General features: G+C 34.2%; 1 protein-coding gene across 9 annotated transcripts in view; it reads left to right on the top strand.

The window, feature by feature from the left end:
* Positions 1–22,804, top strand: part of LOC120421797 (uncharacterized) — a 418,386-nt gene that overhangs the window by 300,857 nt on the left and 94,725 nt on the right. For all 9 annotated transcript variants that reach the window (XM_052706538.1, XM_052706539.1, XM_039585069.2 and 6 more), the window contains exon 4: positions 5,509–5,679. In XM_052706538.1, coding sequence (XP_052562498.1) covers positions 5,509–5,679 — 171 coding nt within the window. The remainder of the gene's footprint in view (positions 1–5,508; positions 5,680–22,804) is intronic.

Genomic DNA, 22,804 nt, shown 5'->3' on the forward strand with positions numbered 1-22,804 from the left:
TTTTTTGCAAATCAAATTTTAGTGATAAAAAGTTAAATAAAAAAATCACCAAATTTTTTTTTACCGTGTATCATTTTTTTCCAGTGTAGTCCGTATCCATACCTACAACTTTGCCGAAGACACCAAATCGATCAAAAAATTCCTTCAAAAGATACAGATTTTTGAATTTTCACATATCATTTTTGTATGAACAGCTACCAAATTTGTATGGAAAATTATATGGACAAACTAATGATGCAAAATGGCTTTTTTGGACATACCGAAGGCACCAAAAAAGTTTCAGTCGGATTAAAAAATACAAAAATTAAAATTGAAGAAAAAATACCGATTTCGTAGAGAATTGCTCTTCTTATTTTTTTTAAATCGATTCAATTTTAAAATGATAAAAAAAAATAATTTTTATTCTTTTGTCCATTAAAAATTATCAGTTCTATATTTCTCAAAACATTGAAATTAAAAAATGCCTTTGACACAAGAAACATGTTTTAAGTACATTCAGAACAATATTATCTTCTTGGATTTTTTTTTAAGATAAAAAGAAATTCAAATCAATCAAAAATCTTCAAAAAATCATGTTTCATTTTAGATTTTTTTTTTCATTTTATAATGTCACTTAAATCTAAAATTTGTTTTCATGATAATAAGAGATTTTTTGAAATTTACGTTTGAGTTTTGAAATTGAAATACATTTATCCAAAAAATTGAAATACATTTATCCAAAAAATAAGGGAGGAATAAAAAAGAACGTATTTCTGAATCATTCAATGAAAAATCTACTTCAATAGATAGATTATTCATAGAATGTTAGAAGTTTATTTTGTTCATTTTGATTTAATAGGAAATTATAGATGTTTTGAAATAATAATAAACAGACTTCAAACTTAAGAAAAACAAATGTACATGTATTCTTGCACATTAAATATAATAGTTTTGAATTTGCAATGTTTTGAGTTTTAGACAAATTTTAATGGCAATAGAGCAATTCCAGCTCAAATCAGGAATTTTTCTGGTACTTTTATACCCGACCCTCTCCGATTTCAATGAAACTTTGTAGACATGTTATCCTAGGCCTATATGAGCCATTTTTGTGTATATGGAGCCAATAGTACTCGAAAACAACATTTGAGAAGGGCGTAAGGTATTTATATACTTTTCAATTTTGTTATTTAAAAATTACTGTATCTCGAAGCCGTTGCATCGTATCAAAAAGTGGTCAAAGACAAACTTGTAGGAAATTGGACGGACTTTCTGAAAAAAATACACTGAAACAAAAATACACGCCACATCTATGAGATTATTTGGTTTTTAAGTCTAAAACTTAAATTTAAAGGTGATGTCACGATTTTTTTTCGTTCAAAATTTTCTGAGGGAATAGTCTAAAATGTTACCAAAAGACTGACGAAAAATGCAGGATGGTATGTCTCTCCTAAAAAAATACAAAAATCATTTACTAAAACAATTTTTTTGAAAAGTGGTCTAAACGTCAAAATTTTTAAAAACCGGTAAGGGCAATCGATTCTCCAGACAATTTTACATAAAAGTCTCTATATTGACCATTGTCCTATGTCCAATCCTTGGGAAGATACAGCGGTTTTAAAACTAAAAATGTTGAAAAAATGGGTTATTTTGTGGTTTTTGGCAATTTCTATATGACAGACTTGGTTTTTCAGTCTCGTAAATATTTTTACCGGAAAGCTCGTCCAATTTCTCATAAGTTTGCCTTTGACAGCTTTTTGATTTGACTCGTTTTTATATTTACGTAAGCAAATTTACTATCCAGGTTTCTACCACACTGAAAAAAATATTCTATTTTCAGTTATTAGCAATGTAGTTAAGCTTATATCTGTAAGCCCTTACATCCAATTGAAATGCTGTCAAAGACAAACTTATGGGAAATTGGACGAGCTTTCCGGTAAAAATATTTACGAGACTGAAAAACCAAGTCTGTCATATAGAAATTGTCAAAAACCACCAAAAAACTCGTTTTTTCAACATTTTTATTTTTAAAACCGCTGTATCTTCCCAAGACTTGCACATAGGACAATGGTCAATATGGAGACTTTTATGTAAAATTGTCTGGAGAATCGATTGCCACTACCGGTTTTTAAAAATTTTGACGTTTAGACCACTTTTCAAAAAAACTGTATTAGTAAATGATTTTTGTTTTTTTTTTGTCTCTACCATCCTGCATTTATCGTCAGTCTTTTGGTAACATTTTAGACTATTCCCTCAAAAATTTTGAACGAAAAAAATTCGTGACATCACCTTTAAATTTAAGTTTTAGACTTAAAAATCAAATAATCTCATAGATGTGGCATGTATTTTTGTTTCAGTGTATTTTTTTCAGAAAGTCCGTCCAATTTCCTACAAGTTTGTCTTTGACCACTTTTTGATATGATGCAACGGCTTCGAGATACAGTAATTTTTTGATTACAAAATACAAAAATATTTAAATACCTTACGCCCTTCTCAAATGTTGTTTTCGAGTACTATTGGCTCCATATACAAAAAATGGCTTATATAGGCCTAGGATAACATGTCTACAAAGTTTCATTGAAATCGGAGAGGGTCGGGTACAAAAGTACCAGAAAAATTCCTGATTTGAGCTGGAATTGCTCAGTAATCAAAAAATAAAAAATAAAGATATTTTTCAAATACATTTAAAATCATGAACATTTTATTCAAATAAAATCAACAATATGGTTCAAATTTCATTGCATTCAATAAAAATCAAAATAGTAATTTTCATCAAGGGTCTCAAGGGCCAGTTATTGAACCATTTTCAAGGGTCTTCACGGGCCGGATGAAATGGCTTCACGGGTCGGAGGTTGGGAACGCTTGGGCTAAAACTTCGAAAAATTGGTCAAAAATGATCAAATCATAACTTTTTCTAAAACTTAATCAAATAGTTATGATCATTTTGCCTGTGTTACAATGATATAATAAAATTTGTATTCAAACTCTAAAAAGTAGCCCTGGTAGAATTTTAAATCTATTTAATTAGTTTTTTTAATGAAAATTAAGGAAAATTTCGATTACTAAATATTTCGTATTAGATTGTTCATTTTTTTTTTCTTTATTGGTTAAGATTTAGAAATGTTATTTGATAAAATTTCTCCCAAACAAGTCAGATCCTAAACTCACCAAAAGTCCAATCAATTAAATATGTGAAATAAACTAGTGTTTTCGTATCAGTTTTCAGCAAAAGAAAATTTCAAGTATTTAAAAAAGCTAAGATAATTTTTTTAAACATTTGGTATTGATAATAACAGAAAATTAAAAAAATATTGCAAAATAATGAACACGTTTTCTATCAACGTGTTATGTACCGTCAGTGGGGGTGACATTGGGTCTGGGGGGTGAGATTGGGTCTAAGTGTTTTTTTACGGATTTTACCATTTCTCAGGTTCTTCTCAATGAAACTGAATTCTGTTAAAAGGGTTGTGTAGGGGACATCTTAAGATGACTTCGCTGAAAAAAATTCGTTCCTAGAACATATCCTGTTATTTTGGCAGATGTCTAAAGTTGGGGTACGTTTTTGGCCAAAAATGACCTCTCGAAAAATCATTTTTCTAATATTTTTGTTAGAATTGCTCGAAAACTACCCAAATGTTTGAAAATCTCGACTTAAAACATTGTAGCATGTCGATACGATTCCCTCGAACAAGAAACACTGTTGGATGACTTGTTTTTACGATATCGTTGTATTTGAGCAACATTTTAGTTTCATTTGACCCAATGTCACCCCCTCTAAGGGGTGAGATAGGGTCAATTTTCAAATTATTGGCATTCAAGGTAGTGTTCGTAAAAATTCACCATATTTTGGGAAAATGTCAGTAAACTATCTAAGAACAAATCTACGTTGAAAGATTTCCGATGTTATTTAAATTGTTTTTGTTATTAAGAAATTACGAGAGGTGAATCGTTTTTTGACCCATAGTCACCCCAACTGACGGTAGTTGAGACAAATTTAAAAAAAATAACTGATGTTTTTCTATCTTTATATGAAATTTGTTCATCGTTATTGTTGTATTTTTTTGGGAATTGATAAAATTGATCAAGCTGAACCATTGAAGTTTCAAAAAACGATTTCTTTCATAAATAATAAATAAAATTGTATGCATATTGATAATTATGCTATTTAGTTATTCATATTGTAATGACATATTTATTTCATACTCCTATTTTTCCAAGTTTTGTTAATCATTTGAGTTTTTAGAACTATAGGGAAGAAATCAAAGATCAAGCAACTCACCGACCCACCGACCACGAACCGAGTTCAATTTTCCGGGACTCCTTCCGGAAAATAAAAGTTCTCTCCTCCGGTTCAATCCGGGAGTTCTCGACACCGAACGCCGCAGAGAAGAAAAAAAGTATAAACACATTTTCCGTGTGCAGGAAATTTTATGGATCAATAAAGAACCTTGAATAATTTATAAGCTCTGTAAAACGCGACGTCGACGTGAATCCCCGCCACCCAAAAGGGGATGCTCGGTTTGTTGTGTGTGAGCGTTGAGTGTATTTCTCAGGAGTAGTAGTGTGAAACATCGGAGAAATGAGGGAGGGGAGAGGGGGTTCGTGGAAGGAAAATAAAATCCGATTTATGGTATCGCAAGACCTAGATTCGGGAGTGAACCTGCCGCGACCTCCTCGCCTTCTTCTTCGCTGGAAGATGTATTTCAAGACGACGACTTTGGCGACGAACTCTCGCTGTTACGTGTACAATTGTGTAAGAACTTAAGTTGTTTGTAAGTTTTTTGGGGAGGGGTGTGGAGTTGGAATAGTGGGCCAAGTTTATTGTGTGAAGGTGGAGCCATTTTGGAAAACTTGACGGCAGGGAGGGGGTGGGAAATTGATCGGAAAGTGTTACGTGATCGGTTCACTTTGCGGGCTATGTTTGGCATTATTTATGTTTGCAGTTCGCGGAATTCACGTGGATGGTTTCAAATTAAATATTTCAAGAGCATTAAACTCTGGCTCTATCGTCTCAACTGTAACTAGATTAAGACCATTTCCAAGTTCTAGTATTAAAGATCAATTTAAACGATTTAGTGATTGAAACGCTCTGATGCCTCTGAATTAAATCATTATTCAATGAACCTGTTTCAAATCACTTAAACCATCATCTCCACTTGATGTGAAACCAATGACCGTGTTGCTCATTTCCCTCGAATTACAAATTTCCCTCCACCTTCTTTTCCTCCTCCTCCTCTCGGAACCATTAATCCATATCGCGCGCTCATTGACGTGTATAATTGGGAAAATCCCAATTTCAGCGTCGCCGGCTCACTTTTTCGTCGTTTTTAATTGAAAATTAATTCCCTTGATCCTGCCATCAGCCATCCGGTTGGGATGACCAAGTCCAGACGGTGTGGTCCCTTCTGGGCGAGCACTGAAAAAGCATAAAACTTCATTGACTCGTAAAAAAACGCAGAAAAAAAAACCTCCGAAACGCAAAATTAACTTTAGAGCTAATCAACGGTCTCCTTCTTCTCTTTCCCGTAACAGTGGCCTGCAGCACGGTGACCGTGACCAAGTGCCAGGCGGCGCTGCGGACGCTCCAGGCGTTTCCGTTTTTTCGGCCGACCTGTCTGTGCAAGGAGCCCGGCATCGACCCGGACTGCAACTACTTCCGGGACTTTCTGTTCGACCATCCGTGCGGTTTCGTGTCCAAGAAGGGTGAGTACTTATAGTTTGATTTAAATGGCCTTGATTTGTTGTTGTTGTGTTCAGCTTAAATTGTAAGATAGAGAATACAGTTTTATCAAAAAAAAAAAATTTAAAAAAATTAAAATTACTTGATCAAACAAGTTAATTATTGTATTTTTTGATTTGGATGAAAGTTTGTATGTACCTTATCTATGACCAAAGAGCCATTTTGCATCTTTAGTTTGTCCATATAATTTTCCATACAAATTTGGCAGCTGTCCATACAAAAGTGATGTATAAAAATTCAAAAATATGTATCTTTTGAAGGAATTTGGTGACCGATTTGGTGTCTTCGGTAAAGTTGAAGGTATGAGTAAGGACTACACTGAAAAATATGATACACGGTTAAAAAAGTTTGGTGATTTTTAAACTTTTTGTCACTCAAAATTGATTTGCAAAAAACACTATTTTTCATATGTTTTAAGGGACATCAAATGCCAACTTTTCAGAAATTTCCAGGATGTGCAAAAAATCTTGAACCGAGTTATGATTTTTTTAATCAATACAGTCATCCCACATATTCGGAACACCCACAAATTCGGAACACTTTTATGATAATTTGTCAATAGCATGCCAAAAGTAGCTTTTCTGTCAACCTTACTATTTTTAAAACCTTCATTTGGACATTATCTTGCAATTTCACTAGTGAAAGTAGTACTTTTTGAACAAAAACTTCATTCCAAGACTATTTTGTCCAGAGCAGCAAAACACTGCCTCCAAATGGCGTGTTTCATAATTGTGAGATGTTATTGTGCCTCCCACAATTATGGAACACCTGAATTTAACTAATATTTTCACACAAAAAAGTTATCAAACCATGTATAAAACATCACTAAGCTTGAGTTTCATTGGTTTCAGTGTGAGAACTCATTATTTGGTAATAAAAATGTACTCCTGGAGAGATCCAAAGTTTGTTTACATTCGTAAGAAAAAAGTGTTCCGAATTTGTGGATTTCAAGGGTCAAAGTAATTCTTCAAATACTTCATATAAAAGTTAAAATTTTGCAGATGTTCGATACAGCATTCGAAAGATCGCAAGAAAAGCTTTCAAATGAAGGTAAAAGTGAATCATTAAGTTCAATTATCGATTTGCTATGATTTTTAGAACATTGGCCGATCTGGGAACCGTGCCGAATATGTGGGATGACTGTACTAATTTAAAAAAAATGAAAAAAAAATCGAAAAAATTTTAAACTTCATTTTTTGATAAAAAGCAAGTGTGCAATCAAAAAGTACTCTAAAGAAATTTTGATAAAGTAAACCGTTTTCAAGTTAAAGCAATTTTTAAGTAACTTTTTTGAAAATAGTCGCAGTTTTTAATTTTTTTATATTATTGCACATGTTTGCCCACTTTTGAAAAAAATATTTTTGAAAAGCTGCGAAAATTCTCAATATTTTGCTTATTTGAACTTTGTTGATCCGACCCTTAGTTGCTGAGATATTGCCATGCAATGGTTTGAAAACAGGAAAATTTATCTTTTCTAAGTCTCACCCAAACAACCCACCATTTTCTAACGTCGATATCTCAGCAACTAATGGTCCGATTTACAATGTTAAAATATGAACATTCGTGAAATATTTTGATTTTTTCGAAAACATTTTTTTCAAAAATTTAAATTCAAGACTAACATTTCAAAAGGGATAAACCTTCAATATTAAGCCCCCGTAGATTATTGCTTATATGTTTAAAAGAAGAAATGTTGTGTTGCCAAATTTTCGAAAAAAAAAACATATTTTTAAAAAACCTGAAAAGCAGTCGAAAAACTGTTTTGATTTTAGATTTTACGATAGGCTATCCAAGTTATTCAGTCAAAATTTGCTTTTTTGGTAAAACGTGACTTTTATTACCTAGAAGTCATGACCAAGCTTGACCACCTCAGATTTTTTTTTTTTTTTCAAAAAGCTCAGAAAATTTTAAAATTTATGTGATGACAACACATCAAATCAACACTTATATTTGAAAAGGCCCTAAAAATTTATTCATAAATTTAGGCCGTTGCAAATATTTTATAAAGTGTATGTCCCTCGACTCTGACCAAAGTCGAAAAATAAACAAAGAGGTATTAAAATTGAAACAACATGCCATGGTGTAAATATTTGCATGAAAACAGTGTTTTGAAATGCAGTTGACAAGTTGTTTTTCAATCATTAGTTTCAATAATTTCTAATCATTTTTTGGCATTATATTTTTCAGGCCAATTTTGAAGGTGATTGAAAAAACTTTGAAAAATATTTACAACAACCTAATCAAAAATACAAAAAATACGTCATAATGAGGCTTGGATATTTGCGTGCCAAAATGATATTAAAAATTTAATAAATTTTCTGTTTTATCATTTGGAAATTTAGAAACAAAATGAAACACAGTAAACGTTATACATCAATATAGTCATGCTTCTATCATTATTTTGTAAAATATAAATAAAAGTATAATAATAATTGTTTATCAACTTTTAACATTTTTGATAAATTCAAAATTAATCAAAAGATTGAAAAGTCTGTATTTGAATTTTAATTCAATTATACAGCCATTCCCCACGAAAACAGCATGTTTAAAATAAAAAGTTCTCCGATCGGGCTCAATTTTTTTCTGGGAGTTCCTTGGCCGAAATAATTAGACCCGTATTTTTTTCTTTTGACCATTAGGGTGACCTACGCCGTGTTAGGGTGGTTCAAAAATTGGCAATATTCGTCGATTTTCGCAAAAACCACTTTTTTCAAAAAGTCGTATCTCCGCGCCATTTCATCCGATTTTAGCTGTCTTTTGATTACGAAAATTTTGGTACCCTAACATGTATAGGTCATTGCTGACATTTTAAAGTTATCGCAGTTTTAGTGAAAAAAGTCGATTTTTTCCCATTTTCGTCATTTTCCCATTTTTGCGCGTGGCGCGTTGAAAACCCTAGTTTTTATTTTCAAAAAATCGTATCTCAGAGTATCGAAAATATAACTTCAACATTTTTTGATATATTATGTGAAATTTTCCAAGGAATCCGATAAAAATATTTTCAGATATAGGCTCTTTGGTCCCGAGACCTTCAAAACAGCATTTTATGTTTTCATTCAACCTTTTCAAATATTAGGCTAGATTTTTGAAACTTCTTACTATTTTTTCCCAAATAGCCAAACTAAAAACCTTTCTTTTGCGTCTAGGACAGCTAAATTCGGATGAAATGGCGCGGAGATATTATTTTTTGAAAAAAGTGTTTTTTGCGAAAATCGACGAAAATTGCCATTTTTTGAACCACCCTAACACGTCGTAGGTCACCCTAATGGCCAAACAAAAAATACGGGTCTAATTATTTCGGCCAAGGATCCCCAGAAAAATTTTGAGCCCGATCGTAAAACTTTTTTTTCGAATCATGCTGTTTTCGTGGGGAATTGCTGTACAACTAAAATTCATGAATAATTTAAATCAGGGGTGCTTAAAGTTTTTGGAGACCGTGCTTAAATTGAAGCTCAATTGAGCTTGCGGGCCAAATTCAAAAATAAAATGTTTATAAAAATAAATTACGTTATTTTAATTTAAAAGACTAGTAAATACATCTATCAGCTCAATTCTTTTCGAAACTTCTGTTATTTTTTTATCATCTTCGTTAATAAAAAATAAAACACAAAATGGCAATTTTATATAGGTATTAGGGTGGTCCAAATCCGGACTTTTTTGGGGCTACCCCCTGAAATCAAAGATTGACCCATCACTAGGCTAAATTCCAAATTTGAGCTCATTCTGACCACGGGAACCCCTCCCTCCAATCGCTTAAAGTTTGTATGGGAAAAATCATCAAAATGTATGGAGAAAAGCAACTGTTTTACTTTTTTACCTGTGGAAGGCGCCATAATTATCCGATTCTTACCATTTCTCAAATGTAGAACCTTCATTAAATTTAGAACAACTTTCCCGAAGACACAATATTTTTTGGATTTTTTCCCACGAAGTTATTAGCGCCCAAAACTGGCCATTTTTGCGCGGCCAGCTGTAAGGGGCTACCTAACAACGATGTTTATTTCCAATTCGTACACGCACGTGCTCTCTCTCAGGTTCACTCTCTCACGAGCTGCTCGCCTGCCTGCCTGCCTGCCTGTTTACTTACAAGCACGCGCGCAGTTTCTCTGCTTGAACTTTTGTCGTCGTCGTCGTTTTCGTTTGCCGTCCGCTGCGCTGCGTTCCTGGCATGTTTATTATAATTTTCAACAAAAATAGTCGGTTTGTATTGAGATATAAAATCATGTGAACAACAAAATGAAAAAAACACAACAATGGATATCATATTATAAGAGCGTGTGAGAGAGAATACAAATTTGATGAATTAGTTCATCCATGAATCGTCATCTGTTCTGATCCAAACCTAATTGCAAACGTTTTGGATTTTAATTTATCTGCTTTTGTTACAAGCAATACCATGAAGTATTTTTTAGATAAAAAAGGAAGGAGTTTTCTTTACATTTTTTAAAAAACTGAATCCAAAAGAGTATCTTAAAGGAAGGCCGCAACTGCAAGATCTGAAGGTTGTTAACGATTGTGCAGAAAGAGATGTTTCCTGAAACGAAAAATTTACAGGTAAACTGACAAAAAATGATAAACAGTTGCAATATTTGTTGCAGGTAGTCTAGGAACGCAGAAAGAAATTTCCAGAAAGAATAAAAAAATAATTTTAGAGAGTATGAATGAAAATTTGCAGCAATAATTGTAAAATTGCCTTGATTTGTTCTGATTTGTACTAAAGTATATTTTTGTTAAAGCAAACTACTTAAAGGAACAACATTTGTATTACCTGAAGATTTTTTTCAAATAATTGAATCATTATCATGTTTCTTTAGCATATACGAAAAACTGCGTGTAGTGCTTGGAAAAACAAACAAACCCTGTTCTCATGACATTTGCTGTATTTTTTAATTGAGCCTAAGCAGTCTTTTCTTTAAACTATTTTTTTTAGCGCAGTTTTTTTTATTTTTGACATAATTTAAGAAATTATATGCTAAATATATCTCAAAACAATCCTGCTATTTTAGTTGAAAATTATAATAAAAATGTCAGAAACGCAGCGCAGCGGATAGCAAACGAAAACGACGACGACGACAAAAGTCCAAGCAGAGAAACAGCGCGCGCTTGTAGGTAAATAGGCAGGCAGGCAGGCGAGCAAGCTAGTGAGAGAGTTTGAACCTGAGAGAGAGCACGTGCGTGTACGAATTGGAAATAAACATCGTTGTTAGGTAGCCCCTTACAGCTGGCCGCGCAAAAATGGCCAGTTTTGGGCGCTAATAACTTCGCGGGAAAAAATCCTAAAAATATTGTGTCTTCGGGAAAGTTGTTCTAAATTTAATGAAGGTTCTACATTTGAGAAATGGTAAGAATCGGATAATTATGGCGCCTTCCACAGGTAAAAAAGTAAAACAGTTGCTTTTCTCCATACATTTTGACGATTTTTCCCATACAAACTTTAAGCGATTGGAGGGAGGGGTTCCCGTGGTCAGAATGAGCTCAAATTTGGAATTTAGCCTAGTGATGGGTCAATCTTTGATTTCAGGGGGTAGCTCCAAAAAAGTCCGGATTTGGACCACCCTAATAGGTATTGTTGATTTTATTGTTTAAGGTCTTTAGAAAAATGTTTTCAGCTAAATGTACTTTTATTTTACTTTTTTTGTACTAACAAATACATCATTCAATAAAATTGATTTTTTTTTATCATATGCAAAGTGGCCGACATGTAACCTGCATAATTTATGTAACGGCGTAATTTTATCAATAAATTAAATGTGACTGATAAAAATCGTTAAGAGTCAGAATTTCAACAGTTCAACCAAAAAAAACGTTGAAAAAATGTGTTTAACCCGTTAAGCTGGATTGCAATCATTATTTTCAAACAAATCAGCTTAAAAAACCTTCTGGCTAATAAAACATAATTCATCGAAATTTTTTTTCAATTTCAAATTCTTTTTGAATAAACCAGAACAGGCCCAAAATGATTGTAAACGCAGAGGAATTCAGTTTTATTTGATTTTGCTGATTGCAACATAATTTCCATAGATTTTTGGAGTTTTTCGAAAAAACGATTTTTGTCCATGATTTTTCAAGATAGTTTTCAATAACGGGGGGAAGGAAGGGATGTCGAAAAAAACTTGTTAAAAAAGAGGCTAGCGTAAAAAACTTAAAATCACTTTACAAGTGACCAACGGGCCAGTTTACATGACTGTTCAAAATGGATTCGCGGGCCACAGAAAATCAAAAATGGAAATTTCAATATAGTTAATATTTTTAGGAAAACATTTAATTGAATTCGACTTTGATTTTCAAATCTTTACAAGAAATAAAAACCGTCATAGCAATGAATAACGATTTGTAGAAGCATTTTTGGTCAATATATTGATAAACGATAACCAATTTATATTTTTGAAATTTAAGTCTATCATAAGATCCGAAACTTAAGACTGTTATGTTTAATTTTAGTGAATGTTTCAACGCAGTCTGCATTTGAAAGTCAAAAATCTTAAAAAAAACTAAAATTAGTAGTTTAAGTCTCTTGAAAATAAACCCTTATAAAATATTCTCAAAATTAAACAAAAATACTCAATTTCATTGAAATGCTTTTTACTCAAATCTACTTGATTAAGACCAGCAATAATCTATTTTAAAGTAAAGTTATGGTTGAAATCGCTCACGATGCAACTTTTATAAGCCTTACAACTCTGCCGAAAATTTCCTTCACTAGCCGACCCCATTCGTCTCGATCAGAAAAGCTGCCACGATTCATTTCTGCTCCAAAGTGCAACCAACCAACAAAAAAAAATGCTTCAAGAAGGACGGAAGCATCGTGCCACCGCACAACTGCCAAAATACCAATCTCACTTTCCTGCTAGAAGAAGTAAGAGTGGGGTGAGGGAAGCAGCAGTTGGTTGCAATGAGCTATCACAATTGTTTGGGAAAAAAAGGGAAAAGTGCATTGTGGGCAAAGCTGTGTGGCGCAAAGGAAAAACTCATAAATAAATTTTCCGCTTCGCGTTCAGCTTGTCAGTGCGGCTTTGTGAATGAGTATTTGTGGGTGGTTGTGTGCATCCGAGCAAAGATTTCCGGTGTTTGTCGACTTGTCGTGCTTTATGGGGATTTCTTTTTTTCCTGAGAATTGGTAAAAGATTGCAAAATATGTATTTTATAAGAACAAGGGAGGAGGCACAATTTGATGCATTTTTTTTAAAGGAGAAGGTGATTATGTTACACATGACCAATATGACAAAGAACTTTGCAAAAAAAAAACTCATAAAATATTTTTATATTGAATATGACTCAGATGAAAACAAAAATAAATTAAAATAATTCAATCTTTCCATTTATCTTCAAGTTCCGTATGAAAAATCATTTAGCTTGATTATCTCTTGTAATATTTTTTATTGACGTTTACAATTATAAGGTCAGTTTTAAAAATATCTAAAAATATGATTATCGGAAGGATCTCACCATTTTACAGAAGAATACTATATACACCCAAAGGAAAAATATATCTCAAAATCTGCAACAGTGGATTTGCTGCAAAAAATGTTATATTTTATAACAGTTTTTGCAGCAAGCTCATAGCTCATTTTTGCCCGCGTCGTAAACATGTCAGCGATCTGCAGTTCTCACCAACACATATAAAGCTGGCGCGTTTCCGAGCAACACTTGAGAGAGCAGAATGTGTTGGTGCTCTGTCCCTCTCAATTCATCAAGCGTCCATGGCGCAGTGGTAGCGTGTCGGACCAACAACCAAGAAATTGATGGTTCAATCCTCGTTCTGTTAAGATTTTTTTTTGCAATACAGTCAATCAGCCGTCGGTAATGTCGATAATTGTCGGTAACGGGCAAAAATGTCATACCCCTATATCGCAAAAAATGCATGAGGACAGATTTCATGCAGATTCTGATATACTTTCATGCCGCCATGCATCACAATCATGCGACCGCCGTTTGGGTGTACGCTTGACAATTAGGCACATTTATGTTGATCAAACTTAATAATATGAGTTTTGAGCCAATTTTCCCAAGCGTTTACAGTCGTGTCGTGTCGTGTCGTGTCGTGTCGTGTCGTGTCGTATACAGTTTTTTTATTCATTTATTTTTGATATCAACATAAATTTGTCAAACTGTCAAGTGCAAATAGTCATTCTTATAAAAGAAAATTTCTGATCTTTCCGAAAAAAATATATTTTTAGATTTTTTAAATCTTACTTTATGTTTGAAAACGTCTAAATATACTTTTATAGCAAAATTTGGAAAAAATGGGCCCTAAATGATTTTCGCATTGCACATAAGAGCAGCTCTCTACGGAATCGGTCTGTATACTTAAATTTTGATTTTTATATTTTTTAATCCGAATGAAACTTTTTTGATGCCTTCGATATGCCCAAAGAAGCCATTTTGCATCATTAGTTCGTTCATATAATTTTCCATACAAATTTGGCAGGTGTCCATACAAAAATGACATGTAATGATAATTCAAAAATCTGAAATCTGTTGCTTTCGAAGAAATTTGTTGATTGATTTGGAGTTTAAGGCAAAATTGTAGGTATGGATATGGACTGCACTGAAAAAAAAAAATACACGATATAAAAAAAAATGATTTTTAATTTCACTTTTTGTCACTAAAACTTGATTAGCAAATAAACACTATTTGCCTTCCTCACTGAGGTAAGGCTATAATCCTGCTCTAAAAGTGACCTTTTTATTAAAAGCTCGAAGACCCACCTTCATATACACATATCGACTCAGAATCGAAAACTGAACAAATGTCTGTGTGTGTGTGTGTGTATGTGTGTGTGTGTGTGTATGTATGTATGTGTTCAAAAATCTTGCCAAGTTTTCTCAGCACTGGCTGAACCGATTTTGATCGAACCAGTTGCATTCGACTTGGTTTAGGGTCCCATACATCGCTATTGAATTGTTTGAAGTTTCGATAAGTAGTTCAAAAGTTATGTATAAAAATGTGTTTTCACATATATCCGGATCTCAATTATATACATGTAAACGATGTCCAGATCCATCATCCAACCCATCGTTGGTTAGGTAATCAAAAGACCTTTCCAACAAGTCCACAACATCGAAGATCTGGCAACCCTGTCTCGAGTTATGACCACTTAAGTGATATTGATGTACTTTTTTGAAGCCGGATCTCACTTAAATGTATGTAAACGATGTCCGGAACCATCATCCAACTCATCGTTGATTAGGTAATCAAGAGACCTTTCCAACGAGTCCACAATATCGAAGATCTGGCAACCCTGTCTCGAGTTATGACCACTTAAGTGATATTTATGTACTTTTTTGAAGCCGGATCTCACTTAAATGCATGTAAACGATGTCCGGATCAATCTTCCGACCCATCATTGGTTAGGTAATCGAGAGACCTTTCGAACGAGTCCACATCATTGAAGATCTGGCAACCCTGTCTCGAGTTATGACCACTTAAGTGATATTTATGTACTTTTTGAAGACGGATCTCACCTAAATGCATGTAAACGATGTCCGGAACCATCATCCGACCCATCGTTGGTCAGGTAATCGAGAGACCTTTTGAACGAGTCCACAACATCGAAGATCTTGCAACCCTGTCTCGAGTTATGACCACTTAAGTGATATTGATGTACTTTTTTGAAGCCGGATCTCACTTAAATGTATGTAAACGATGTCCGGAACTATCATCCAACTCATCGTTGATTAGGTAACCAAGAGACCTTTCCAACGAGTTCACAATATCGAAGATTTGGCAACCCTGTCTCGAGTTATGACCACTTAAGTGATATTTATGTACTTTTTTGAAGCCGGATCTCACTTAAATGCATGTAAACGATGTCCGGATCAATCATCCAACCCATCATTGGTTAGGTAATCGAGAGACCTTTCGAACGAGTCCACATCATTGAAGATCTGGCAACCCTGTCTCGAGTTATGACCACTTAAGTGATATTTATGTACTTTTTGAAGACGGATCTCACCTAAATGCATGTAAACGATGTCCGGAACCATCATCCGACCCATCGTTGGTCAGGTAATCGAGAGACCTTTCGAACGAGTCCACAACATCGAAGATCTTGCAACCCTGTCTCGAGTTATGACCACTTAAGTGATATTGATGTACTTTTTTGAAGCCTGATCTCACTTAAATGTATGTAAACGATGTCCGGAACTATCATCCAACTCATCGTTGATTAGGTAACCAAGAGACCTTTCCAACGAGTCCACAATATCGAAGATTTGGCAACCCTGTCTCGAGTTATGACCACTTAAGTTATATCTGTGTACTTATTTTTGTGGACCTAAAAAAAATAGCTGAAATATGTGTCCAAACCACTCATATTACCCATTGTTGGTAACAAGTGAGGAAGGCATCAACCACATAGGTGGATTAAGTTAGTTTTTTTTATTATTTTCTGATATGTTTTAGAGGACATCAAATGCAAACTTTTCCAAAATTTCCAGAATGGGCAAAAAATCTTTGACCGAGTTATGAATCAATACAGATTTAAAAAAAAAACAAAATATTGGTCGCAAAAAAGTTTCAACTTGATTTTTCGATGTAAAAACGAATTTGCAATCAAAAAATACTCTGGTGAAATTTTGACAAAGTTCACCGTTTTCAAGTTATAGGCATTTTTGAAAACTTTTTTTCAAAAAAGTCGCAGTTATTCATTTTTAAAAATAAGTGCCCATGTTTGCCCACTTTTGAAAAAAACAATGGTTTTGACCAGCTGAGAAAATTCTCTATATTCTATTTTTTTTTAATTTTTTTCATGCGACCCTTAGTTGCTGAGATATTGCCATACAAAGGTTTAGAAAAAGAAAAATTGATGTTTTCTGAGTCTCACCCAAACAACCCAACATTTTCTGATGTCGATATCTCAGCAAATAATGGTCCGATTTACAATGTTACAATATGAAAAATGCGTGAAATTTTCCGATCTCTTTGAAAATAATATTTTCAAAATTTTCAAGTCAAGACTAATATTTCAAAAGGGTGTTATATTGAATGTTTGCCCCAGATTCTCCAGTTTTTTTTAAATAAGATGCACTTTCACCCACTGTGACATATATATTAGGGTGTTTCATCCAAACAAAAAAGTTTTCAGAATCAGGCAAACCGAGGTTCCCATAGTAGAGGATACCCATAGGGACTCTCATGCCAAATATCAGCCCATTTGGTTGAGAATTGGCCTGTCCCCAGCGGTTCAAAGTTTACATGTAAATTACTATGGGATTTTTGTGCTTTTCGTTCAATCGTTCCTACAGGTCTGGGGACAACATGGATTCACTCGGAATAAAGACAGATGTGTAGGGGATGGTCCAATGAACACATTCCAGAAGGAATTAGGGTTATCCATTCTGTCCCCAAGGTGCGCATTGGATCGACGTCCGGTGTCTCCAGAATCAACGATTCACCCTTCAAATATACGCATTGTCCTTAGTATGCTATGATGGCTAGCTGAAAATTGCGACGCCCCATGTCAGACGGTGAACACGTGGCAGAGCATTCACTCAAGTTTTGGCTCAGAAACATACTTTAAAGTAATAAAATTATAATTTTTGATGTTCCTGTGATAATTTGAACTATTCCAAATAATGTAACATGATGATTTTGTAATAATAATGCAATCGATGCTTCTCCACGTGTTCACCGTCTGACATGGGGCGTCGCAATTTTCAGCTAGCCATCATAGCATACTAAGGACAATGCGTACATTTGAAGGGTGAATCGTTGATTCTGGAGACACCGGACGTCGATCCAATGCGCACCTTGGGGACAGAATGGACAACCCTAATTCCTTCTGGAATGTGTTCATTGGACCATCCCCTACACACCTGTCTTTATTCCGAGTGAATCCATGTTGTCCCCAGACCTGTAGGAACGATTGAACGAAAAGCACAAAAATCCCATAGTAATTTACATGTAAACTTTGAACCGCTGGGGACAGGCCAATTCTCAACCAAATGGGCTGATATTTGGCATGAGAGTCCCTATGGGTATCCTCTACTATGGGAACCTCGGTTTGCCTGATTTTGAGAACTTTTTTGTTTGGATGAAACACCCTAATATATATACATATATGAATATATATATATATATATATATATATATATATATATATATATATATATATATATATATATATATATATATATATATATATATATATATATATATATATATATATATACAGCAATTCCCCACGAAAACAGCATGGAAAAAAACAAAAGTGCTCGGATCGGGCTCAAAATTTTTCTGGGGGTTCCCTGGCCGAAATAATTAGACCCGTATTTTTTTGTTTGGCCATTAGGGTGACCTACGGCGTGTTAGGGTGGTCTGAAAAATGGCAATTTTCGTCGATTTTCGCAAAAACCACTTTTTTCAAAAAATCATAACTCCTCGCCATTTCAACCGATTTCAATTGTCTTATACGCAAATGAAAGGTGATAAGTTGGCCTTTCAAAGAAAAATAATAGAAAGTTTCAAAAATCTAGCCTAACATATGAAAAGGTCGAATGAAACTTTAAAATGCCGTTTTAACGGTGTCTGGACCAAAGAGCCCATGTCTGGAAATATTTTTATCAGATTCCCCGGACAATACCACACCACCATATTTCCCCGCGCGCAATACCACGAAAATGACAAAATCGGCAAAAAATCAACTTTTTCCACTATAACTTCGATAACTTAAAAATTTCAGCGATGACCTACACATGTCTGGACACCAAAAGTTGCATCTTTCAATTTCAAAAATTTTGGTACCCAGACATGTATAGGTCATCGCTGAAATTTTTAAGTTATCGCAGTTTTAGTGGAAAAAGTTGATTTTTTGCCGATTTTGTCATTTTCGTGTTTTTGCGCGCGGCGCGTCGAAAAACACGGATTTTATTTTCAAAAAATCATATCTCAGAATCCTGTTAATGAACTCCTCCCATTTTTTAGTATGTTATGTAAAAATGTCCGGAGAATCCGATAAAAATATTTCCAGACATGGGCTCTTTGGTCCAGACACAGTTAAAACGGCATTTCAAAGTTTCATTCGACCTTTTCATATGTTAGGCTACATTTTTGAAACTTCTTACTATTTTTCTTTGAAAGGCCAACTTATCACCTTTCATTTGCGTATAAGACAATTGAAATCGGTTAAAATGGCGAGGAGTTATGATTTTTTGAAAAAAGTGGTTTTTGCGAAAATCGACGAAAATGGCCATTTTTCAGACCACCCTAACACGCCGTAGGTCACCCTAATGGCCAAACAAAAAATACGGGTCTAATTATTTCGGCCAGGGAACCCCCAGAAAAATTTTGAGCCCGATCCGAGCACTTTTGTTTTTTTCCATGCTGTTTCCGTGGGGAATTGCTGTATATATATATATATATATATATAAAAAGGGCAACACCGATAAATGAATTTCAACCAACTCATGCTAGAGCTAAAAATATGACATTTTTTACCATCTAAAACATATCCAAAAATTTTAGTTTCAAAAAATAATAATTTGGCGCAATTTTTTTGTTTTAGTTTAGAGTTATTTTTGCGAGATGCCCCAATTTTAACCTAAAACTGATCTGCAAATCTTTTCTCAAAATACAGATTTTTCACTATTTTAAAAGCCTTTTTGTTTGGATTGCTGCCATTATTAGACGGAGACTTTTATTTTTAACTATGCAAAAAAAATCTCTGGCCATAGAAAATGTACACAAAAAGTTTCATTTCATTTAATTTTTCGGAAACTACTGATTTAATTTTCAATGCGGAAAAAATGCATCCTTCATAACATACAACTTGCCAAAAACAAAATCGATATGAAAATTCCTTCTAAAGATGAAAATTTTCAAATAAACACATATTCATTTTGTATGATCTACCGGCAAAATTGTATGGAGGGAAGTATGAAAAAACGAATGGCTTCTTTGTATATAGCACAGTGTTGGGATTTTGAGCGCTCGTCCGCTCATGAGCGAGCATTTTCGATCATTTGTGAGGAGGAGCGCTACGCGAGCCAGCTCACATTTGCTCCCGCTCATGTTTGCTCATATATTTTATGAGCGTAAATGCTCGTCGCTCGCTTAACTAAAACGGGCGCATTCAGCAGAGCTTCGAGATTATTTTTTTGAAAATGGAGGCTGGAATAAGCTACACAGAAAAAAATATGTATATTTACACAGCACGTAATTACTGTTTCTTATGTAAACTCACTCAATGTAATGTTGAAATATGATGTAAAGAGTAAAAAGTCATGGAAATTACTCCAATGTAAATCTAAATCTAATGTAAATCATGAATCTAATGGTTTCCTCAAATCTGATGAATTTCTACCCGTGTTCGGCTTCCTGTAAATTCCTATTTAATGTAAATCATATATCCAATGTATTTCTGCCAAACGTTGACTTCAAAACTACCCGAGCTAAAAATAGTTATATTTGGTTCTCTTTCTATCGCTCTCATACTTCGCTGGCCCACTGCCTGAGCCTCGCCCTGAACAAGTTGATGCTTTAGCCGCTCGTTTATAAAATGCGAAGATGGCTCAGTCGGCAGCGAGTAGCAGCAGTAACACCGAACATCCTACCCGTCGTCCGTTTGATTCCAGTCCAGCGTTATTCCACTTGGCCGTCGACGAGAAAGCGTCCCCTACCTGTGAAACAACTTTTTAAAATCATAATTTCCTTTTGCTGTCCGTTTCACTCATTTTAAAATAGAACATAGGCCACACCCTTTTCCTACTGCAATCCAAGTCGAGCTTCTCATTCCCATTGGCCAATCAGAATTAGTTGATTTGAACTAATGTAAATTCAAAACTAATGTAAATTCCAAAATTAATGTAAATTTTCAAAACTAATGTAAATTTCCAATGAATCTAATGTAAATTTCCAATGAACCTAATGTAAATAAACATCATTTATCATGATACCTTTTGGTACATGATAAATAATGTAAATTTACATACATATTTTTTTCTGTGTAGTCTTAATAACATTGTATGAAAATATTTTTTTTTGATAAATTGTGTTTTTAAGCTTGTTTTAGAGTAAGAGTTTAGGTGTCATATTTGGATCTTAAGAAATAATCCAATTTATAAAAATAAAGTTGATAAAAGGGTAACACGTTAAAGTGAATTTGTAGTTAAGCTGAAAAGTATCTTTTACGAAACACAAAAATATTTTCTTGGTTTTTTTTTAACGTCATGCTTTTAATTTTATGAACTTTTTGAAGTCTGAGTACGTCGTCTTGTTTTATCAAATATTTGTAAACAATTTTGCATAATAAAAAATATTTGTAAATAATTTTGCATAATAAATGTCAAACCCGTATCGTACATGAATTTCACATCAACTAACTTATTTATAGGCTGGAGTCGATTCCAAATAACTAAATAAATGAGAAAGAAGCGTGTGATATTTAAAAAATCGATTGCCTTCCTGAACAGCTTATTTAAGACCTAGAAATGCCGATTTTGAAAGACAATTTTGTTAAAAAATTGTTGCGGTATGCAAAAACGTGGAGAGGTTAACCTAAATGAAGAAGAAAAAAATCTTACAAGTTTTGTATGGCAATTGGTTTTATCAGATCTGTTTAATTTACAAAAATTGTTTTGAGGCAAATATTGAAAATATTGTCTAAAAATACAATCTTAAAAAAGCCTTTGGCAAGTTAGGCTGGTCCATAAAATTTTCAAAACAATCATAACTTCGCACAATTTCAATCATGTAAACCCTTAGGTTATTTATCAAAAATTCAACTTTCAAAAATTTAACGGGGAAATTCTGAAAACGGTAGAAAACCAATTTTTCCCAAAAACAGCGATAACTTTAAATTATTAGCGATGACCTGTACTTTTTTGGGCAACGTCATCAGGATAACATTGGGTCTGGGGGTGAGATTGAGTCATAGAAATTTTAGCATTTATGTATGACCCAATCTCAAATTTTTGGGAGGTGTGAAATAAACTGTCAAAAATATTTGCATTGGCCAAACCATAATTGCAACCTAACTCATTTATGTTTCGCTTTAGAATATTTTTCCGAAAATAATTACAAGATCCCATTTTGCCATCAATTGTCATTTTGGGCAACCATCCTTTACTTTACAGGAAAAAAACAAACTCGTTGTTTTCCCCTTTGGAGGAAGCTAATTTTCCACTCTTGGGAGCATTCTCGTCCTTGTCGCCATTGTCGTCGCTCCAAAAACCAGAACGAACGAGTTTGTTTTCGTATTAGAAGCGAGTATTTGTTCGTTCGTTTGACTGCTCTGCCTCTTCTTCTTCTTGTTCTGAACTCCTGTACGGCGACGACACTGGCTTCCAACCGGTTCCACGCCCATTCAATCGCGTTTGAAATGATGGTTGGTTCGTGCTCCCACGACGACGACGACGACAACGAAGAAAGACTGGAGCTAGTACTCGTACTCGTTTTTCGTATTTTTTGCACTCTTGTATGACATTGTGTGTGTGTGATTCTTTTCTGCCCGAAAATTGCTCTTTATGTCATCGCTTCTGGGCTTTCCTGCAAGCGGTACAGAGAGAGAGAGAGTCGGAAAAGTTGCACACAACATTGTTCGAGCTTTTTTTTTGTGTGCCGCCAAGAAGACACTTCCGACAAGGCTGCCAACCGACGATGACAAGGACCAGGACGACGACGAAATCGGATCCTTGAGCTTCTGTCGCTTGGCAAACATCCGCTGCCACACACACACACTCACATACGGTGAAGTAGATTTTGGGCAGATTGAAACCCGGTTCGGAGAACTCGTTTTGAAGCAAGATTGTGCCACCTTTGGGTCGTGTTGAATGGATTTTGGAGGACTTCCAGTTTGAAGGACCCAGGACACAATTGTTTGGCATTGTGTTCGAGGGCGCTAGGAGAGCTATTAAAGATTGTTGTTCGTTGAATTTTGTGAATCACACGAAAGGGATGTTATCAAATTTGAACCATTGATTTTGAAACTATAATAAAATGTATGGTCTGTTGGTAGCTTATTGACAAAATTTTACAAAATAATGAAAATTGCTCAAAGCACATTTAATCAGATTAATATTTCCAATCTTTGGAAGCTGAAAAAACTGCCTCTGTATTTCAAAAAAATAGTCAAATTACAAGCGATTATT

This window comes from Culex pipiens, chromosome 1 (assembly GCF_016801865.2).
Source record: "Culex pipiens pallens isolate TS chromosome 1, TS_CPP_V2, whole genome shotgun sequence".
NCBI classification, from domain to species: Eukaryota; Metazoa; Arthropoda; class Insecta; order Diptera; family Culicidae; genus Culex; species Culex pipiens.